General features: G+C 46.2%; 1 protein-coding gene across 1 annotated transcript; it reads right to left on the reverse strand.

Moving 5' to 3' along the window:
• Positions 1 to 2,418: 2,418 nt before the first annotated feature.
• On the reverse strand, positions 2,419 to 5,118 carry RPL37 (ribosomal protein L37). Its single transcript, XM_054397721.1, has 4 exons — positions 5,069 to 5,118; positions 4,281 to 4,416; positions 3,904 to 3,988; positions 2,419 to 2,624 (listed from the first exon to the last, which is right to left on the reverse strand). The coding sequence occupies exons 1-4, from the start codon at positions 5,069 to 5,071 to the stop codon at positions 2,555 to 2,557; spliced, it is 294 nt and encodes a 97-aa protein (XP_054253696.1). The 5' UTR covers positions 5,072 to 5,118; the 3' UTR covers positions 2,419 to 2,554.
• Between the last annotated feature and the right edge of the window lie 2,279 nt (positions 5,119 to 7,397).

A 7,397-nucleotide genomic window follows, 5' to 3' on the forward strand; every position in this document is an offset into this window, starting at 1 on the left:
ATGTACCAGTATAGTTTGGGGACCGACCTGTTGGAAAGCAGAGAAGGGGATAAGGACCTAGGGGTTCTAGTGGATGGAAGGTTGACTGTGAGCCAGCAATGTGCTCTTGTGGCCAAAGAAGGCCAATGACATTCTGGGGTGTATTAGAAGGCCTGTGGTTAGTAGGTCAAGAGAGGTGCTCCTCCCCCTCTACTCTGCCCAGGCGAGGCTGCATCTCAAATATTGTGTCCAGTTCTGGGCTCCTCAGTTCAAGGACAGGGAACTGCTTGAAAGAATCCAGCACAAATCCACAAAACTGATTAAGGGAGTGGAACATCTTCCTTGTGAGGAGAGACTGTGAGGGAGCTGGGGCTCTTTAGCTGGGAGGAGACTAAGGGTGACCTCATTAATGTTTATAAATATGTATAGGGTGAGTGCCAAGATGATGGAGTCAGACTCCTCTCAGTGATGCCCAATGATAGGACAAGGGGCAGTGGGTGGAAGTTGAGGTATAGGAAGCATCATATAAACATAAAAATTATTTCACTGTGAGGGTGACAGAACACTGGAACAGGCTGCCCAGGGCCGTTGTGGAGTCTCCCTCTCTGGAGATACTCAAAACCTGCCTGGTGTGTTCCTGTGTGATCTGGTAAAGGTGCCCCTGCTCTGGCAGGAGGGTTGCACTAGATATCTATCGAGGTCCCTTCCAACTCCCTAATATACTGTGATTCGGTGCCACCGTATCTTATTTTGCAAGGGCACCTGTGATAGTGGGGTAGGTCCCAACAAGACATGCCTGCTGTGCCAGTCAGGAACTTGATGCCATTAACCCCTATCCTGTAAGTAACCACGTGTGGCCAGGGACAGGACAGGGCACCCTCCGCATCATGCGCTCTGCCGTCCTGTTGAGCCTGTGCCAGCACGGGTAGGGTGCGACTCCAGCCGTCTGTTTCTTTACCGCTGTTCCCAATGTTTCTCCTACTCGCCTCCTCCCGGCTCTCCATCCTCCCGCACTGCTCACTGCTGCCATCTGACACTGGCATAAGATCAGTGCACGCCCTGCAGCACCACAAGAGAGCTCTGTTTGGGAAGTTTCATCGACCCTGGTGGGTGCAAAGCTTAGGAAGGCCACATAGCTTACGGGTTCCTGCCGGGCTCGCACCATCGCTTCCGGGCCGGGCTGCCACGCCTTTAGCGTTCCCCCGCTCAATCCGCGGCGCAGCCGCGCCCTGGCTGATGCCCACTGCTCGTTTGCCCGCCCTGGCCGCGGTGCTCGCCGGGGCTGCCGCTCGGAAGTACGAGCTGGGTGACGTCACGGCTGCGCACTTCTGCGTGCTGCCGCTGGGTCCTTGTGTTCTGAGGTTTCCCTCCTCGACGCCATCCGCCTTTCCGCTGCGGATGTGCCTGCCCTGAAGAGTTTCTCGCCTCGACGAGCGATGTGTATTGCATGTTTCACAAACCCTGTGTTTCAGAAACTTCCTGCTGCGAAGATAACAGGCAGCTGCAGCAGCCAATGGCTAAGGACTTCACCCTGCAGCATTGTTTCACTCTTGCAGGTCAGCATTGCAGGCCAAACCCCTCACTACACTAAGATCACGTATGATTTCACAAGGGCTTTCATTCCAACCGAGAGAATAACTGCTGTACTGCTGTCCAGCTGCATCATTGCTCAACAAACCCTCGAAACACTGCCGACCTATTTTGACACACATCTAGGGGCTATTCTAGGTAACACCGAAATCAGGGTTAGGAGTATTTCCTCCAACATTTAAGTCTTTTCCCCTGCATCATGAAAAAAACCCACGTTTCAGATACAGTTCAAGTCTGAAAACATGTAGCACAAGCAAAAGGTATTTTAAACAGCTTCATCACCATCTTCCAGTTCCCAGGACCAGTTGAAAGCAGAGCAAGTACAAACTATTTGTTACATATCAAGAGCAAGGAAGCTTCTTTAGAAGCAGCCCAAGCAGATTCACTCAATTATCCAACAGGCATAAACTGTACTTAATTTAAAAAACGGAAGACAGCACCATCAGGTGCACTGCCACTTTCACACCTGGCTGAAAATCCTCCAGTGATTTAGAAGTCTCTACATTAACTGCTGATCGCTCAATACCAAAAAACCAGTAAGCTGCTTCTGAAAGTCCATGATGAAACCAAAGCAGCAAAGAACCACTGAATAAGCAGCATTTGAGCAGGGCTTTCAGTGCCACAGAACACTGACTAATTCTGGAAATCACTAAAACTACTTCCACCCAGACCAACAGGTAATGCCACAGCCATATTCAAGTTCCTACCTTTAAGATAAAATTCTGACTCTCAGCGCTAGTGCACAATGAAAGCCAAAGGGCAAGCAGGGCACGTTCACAGTGCCAACCTTCTGCTTCTCTTGCAGGTCAGTTCTTTTGAGAAACACAAGTCAATTAAAGGTTTGTTTTTAATTAACCACTTCAACACATACCATCAGATTGTGTGGATACATGTGTTTTCAGGAATCCTGCATTTCACTGAAATAAAACATGTATAAAAACTATTTTCTGGTTAAGACCATTTATTTTAACAAACAAATCAGTCTTTACGATGAACTGGAGGCTGCAACAGCTGCTCTCTTGGGCTTTGGTGTGGTTCCCTCACGGAATCCATTCCTGCAAGCAGAAGTAAGGTTATTTTTTGAAAGCATGACTCCTGCTCCATGCCATTTTCCAACATGTAATGTTATAGATCACCAGCCGTTTTTTCAGTTTACCTCTGTAACATGCTGAAATCACTACAGAGTTCCTAAGTTAGGACATTTTTACTAAGAAATCTCTTAATGGGTGTTTTGAGTAAGCACTGTGGTTTTTACTCTCTTCTTCTGAAGTAAATTTCAGGTCTTCCAACAGAAAATCTCAGTTACTGAGTGAACACTGCAAGACTGCACCAGCTACAGCACACTTGCTGCACGTATGCCCTCCTCCTTGTTTCTACTGTGCACCTCTGGAAAAAATTACACATTTCTGAAGCACAAGGCAACTTCTCTAAGAAGTCCTCCATGCCTCCAACAAGAGATTAAAACAGGCATGGCAAAAGAGTCAGTACAAGGCTTGCTTCTGCAGCATTTCTACTTCAGCAACGCCAAGTGGAAAGCAAGATAGAGCTGCATGCTGTAAGGATTTTTCTGGCAATTGCTGGGGAATACTGTGCTCACCAAAACAGATGAGTAGATCCCTCAACTACATCTAAGTTTTGGACTTGTCAGACTCCTACTTTCCAATATTAAATCCAGTCTGTATTTTTGTACCAAGAGCTGTAAAGTTACTTGGCATTTTAAATCCAGCTTCCTTGTGCATTAAGGCCAGGAGCTTCATTAACTCAATTTTACAACACAGAGGTCACACAAAATCAATTCTTAATGGGTTTAACAGTACGCACCTTACTGAGTTCCCCTGCACCTTCTCTCACACTCAAACCTTTGTAACAAGTTTTAGAAACTTGGAACTCTGCAGTTGAAGTTACTGCTCCTTACGCTAACAGAACTCCAAGACTGACTATTGAAGTTACTCCAGTCATGAATTTTTTCTAGGCAAGAAGGGTTTTGAATGCCTTTCGAGACTTGTCTCACACTAAAACGTCAGTTTTGGTAAAACTGGCAATTTAATTGATTCACAAATAGAGGCAATACTATCCAAACCAGATCTTTTAAAACGCTAGCATTTTACTACAATGATCTTTACATTCAGCACTATCTAGACTTACTAGAAATACTACAGCTTGTTATACACCCTATGTATTAACAGTTTTTATCCTCAAAGCCAATTATATACGAGAAAAGAGCATACGCACTACATTCAGCATACCGAACAAAACCACGAACTTTGAATGGTGAGACTTTAAAGTATTTTTGCAGGATTTCACACAACACTAGTTTGCAATAAAATGTTATACCTGAATCGACGGTAGACCTTTTTCAGGTGCCTCATGCGACCAGTGCCAGTGGTGTTGCGTCTTTTAGCCTTTACACTCCAGTTATCTAAAACGTACAAATTACTGCTATTCATCTGCACCAAATAATCAAGTTGCACGTTACATTTGTATTTATTCTATATGACAAAAGGAAAAAATTATTATCGGCAGGTTTCTATGTAGCGATACTGTACATTATTTACTACAATTAGCTAATCAATTTAATTTGAAAAAAGTTCTAAGCCCTGCAAGATGGTACGGCATTCCTCCTTGGATGGGAAAAAAAAAACTGACTTCTGAAAAAAAGACGAAGGAAGTCCCGGTTTTACACTCAAGTCAGTTGAAAGTTTATTACTTACACTTTCTCTTACGCTTAGCAGGATAACCACATTTCCCACAGGTAGACTTCTGCAGATGGTAGGCCTTGGACCCACATCGACGGCACAAAGTGTGCGTCTTATTTCGTCGCTTACCAAATGACGAGGTACCCTTCGTCTGAAAAGCATTTCAAGACATGGCATGTTGCAACCATCATTAGCACTTGCAATTCACTTAACTAAAAGAATAAGCTCCTCTAAAAAAATTAATCCATGAAGTTCAATAGAAACGTCGGAGGCACACAGAACTCTGAAGCAGCAACTGTTTTACAAGTAGCCTCCATTTTAAGAAATCATTTCCTCACCCCTCCCTTCGCCATTTCATACCCGTCCCCCTGCCCTGAAAGTCACCGCGATTACTTTCAGCTCCCTTCTCACCGCCCGCAAGCTCACCACCGATAAAGAGCCAAGAGCTTTCCTGAAGAAAGACTCTGCCGCACACCAGGCGCACACACACCAGCGGCTTTGTGGACCGAGCCCCCTCTGGCTACAGTATCCCAATGGCTGTCCCGGCCACCGGGCGCGCGCAGGAGGCACAGAGGAAACGCCGAAAGAAGACCCCCGCGGTAGGAAGGCCCCGCGCTCCAACGTGGCTTCCCCGCCCAGCACACCCTGCGCCCCCACTCGGGCCAGCAACGGCCGCGGCCTAGAAGCGGCCGCAGACCGCAGAGCAGAACCACCCCGCGTCCCAGGCAAGGCCCATGGCCGCGCTGATCCGCACACAACGGCGGATGCCGGCGGATACCACAGGCCCATGCCCCAAAACCCACCATCTTCCCCGGCCGCCAGCACCAAAGAGACCAAGCTCCGCCCTGCTTCCGCTAAGGCCGGACAACTGCTTCCGGTGGTGTGACGGTGGCTGCAGCACTCGCCGGCGTAGTTGCGGGATTGGTTGTTTTTGAGAGTTGCACCTTATGGTGGTAGGTCACGTCATGTCCGGCTTGCCAGGATGGTTCGGCTTCCTGAAGGCTCCAGCGTCCCCCGGGCGCGACCCTTGGGGACCCGGGCCATGGAAGCACCGTTCTGCCTGGTGATAGCTCCCAAACCTGGTAACTGATCTGCCACAGGCGTAGGTTGCTGGTAGAAATAACGGGTGATAATATTTAACGCACCCATGTTGCCATACTGGCACATTATTTTTAACTCTAATGCTGTTTTTCCGTAGTAGTGCTGGTGCTGCTTTTCAGAGGAGTCTCTAGATCTGCTTCAGGCTGCAGAGTTAAGTCATGGCCCTACGTATGCATTCAGTGAAAATGGTTTTCATGAGTGTTTTGGGACAGCGTATCTTTGGATGTGAAAAACCTCTTTTCAAAGTGAGCTGCCTTAAAAAACTGGCAGTCCCCTCGTGCAGGATCTGCTTGCCCCTGTGTCCCGGCCTGCCCTCTCTTCCCCCGCTGCAGCCTTCCCGGGTACTATGTGGCAGTCTGCCTGCAGTCCAAACCATCGCAGTGGACATCATTAATGCAAAATCAGTTTTTACTCAGGTGTACCCTTTAAATTCTCACGTCTGCCTACCAGGTGTTTTCATTAGATCCGCAATCTAAACCAATTTTGCCTTAGAAGAGTTAATTGGGGGGAAATAACATGTACAGGTAGAAACTGAAAGAATTTGTATTTATCTTATCACTAGTTCAACACCTTGTCACCTCAGTCAAAGTCAGGAATGAATGATAGAGCCAGTTTATTTATCTGTGATTGCAGAACTATATAACCTTGTCTAACAGCTCTTGATAAAAGTATGCATTTATCTGGCAGGCCAGGTCTCACTCTTGTGCTTCTGGTTTACTGACTAAAACCACAGTTATTAAAAAATATGTACCGTGAAGGTTGCAGTCCAGAAAAAGGTCTCATCCAGTGCCAGAGCCCCCAGAGCTGTGTCTGACTGCTGCACTTTCACTCATGGACAAGCCAGTAGTGTATGTTTGTCTCAGTATTAATTTATTCTCACTTGTTTCCTGAGAGTGGCCTCTTGCTGAAGTCCTTTGACACTGATTTATATGCTGGAAGGCTTTTGACATCTGCTAAAGTTTCAGAGAGGGGCAAAAAAGCCATTTTGATTTTGGCTGCATTGCTTCCAGACACACAAACGTGTGTCCTAGGCTGTTCACTCAGCTCATTCATTTTGGTTGGCAATTTCTGTCACCAAAGTAACACCTAAGACAGAGGTCTTTACTCAGATCATTTTACCTTACCTGAAATTCCAGACATTTAGTCCATCCGCGGCCTCATGGTAGTTAAATGAAAAAGATAAGTGGTTCCAAAGGGCAAATCATCCCTTCTTAAAATGTCTAAAATAGGCTGTAAAAGTCATCCTTAGGAGGAACCCTTCTCCTTCCATTAGTTCTATCAGAAGCCTAGACAGCTCCCTTAGGCTATGTACTTAGATGGCTGAAGTTAGGTAAAATTAATTTTGCCCTGACTTCATAAAAATATTTTTGTAATAATTCTGTCTTCCTTTCCAAAAACCAAAAGACAAAACTCAGTGCCCTGTGGATGAAATGTCATACATAAAAAAAAAAATAAAAATCCCAATTGACTCAAACACTATGAATACATCCTACAGGCTTCACTGGAGTCATATTTCTCCCAGCAGCCTCTCTATGTCTTTTAACTAGTGCCTCCTTTCCTCCTTCTATCTTGTTAGATCACAGAAATCTGGAAGACGCTGTGAAGACATTGGACAGATGCCATGGCAACAGCCTCCAAAGGAAGTATGTTGGTTTGACTGCCTGCAAGGATATGCAGCTACAAGAATTATTCTTGTCCTTCGTGAGATAAAAATAATCTTGCTCATTTACATGTCTTGAGATCTGTTAGGAAAGAAAGACTTTTGGTATCATCATGCAGTTGTCTTTAGTACTGAGGAACACTGGATATTTCTAGGGTAGGGAGTGGTCAGAGTTGTGGCTGATCCAGCACAATCCCAGAGACTCTTAAGCCCCTGTACAAGTCATGGGAGAGGATCAAGTTCACCACCCATAGTGAATTCCAGCCTGTTCAAAACCCTCAGCCCATGTGCTGGCAGCTGCTGAAGAGCACCAGGCTAAATTCAGCACTGGCTAATTCACCCTACTTCTTTGATCCAGAGGAAGCAGTCCA

The sequence above is a fragment of the Indicator indicator genome, chromosome Z (assembly GCF_027791375.1).
Source record: "Indicator indicator isolate 239-I01 chromosome Z, UM_Iind_1.1, whole genome shotgun sequence".
Lineage (NCBI taxonomy): Eukaryota > Metazoa > Chordata > Aves > Piciformes > Indicatoridae > Indicator > Indicator indicator.

Bases quoted from the DNA above. Each gene is read 5' to 3' on its own strand.
- RPL37 (XM_054397721.1), bottom strand. The intron at 3,989-4,280 runs GTAAGTAATAAA...TGTACGTTTTAG, and splicing joins TGCTAAGCGTAAGAGAAAGT to ATAACTGGAGTGTAAAGGCT. The intron at 2,625-3,903 runs GTATAACATTTT...TTCTGCTTGCAG, and splicing joins AAGGTCTACCGTCGATTCAG to GAATGGATTCCGTGAGGGAA.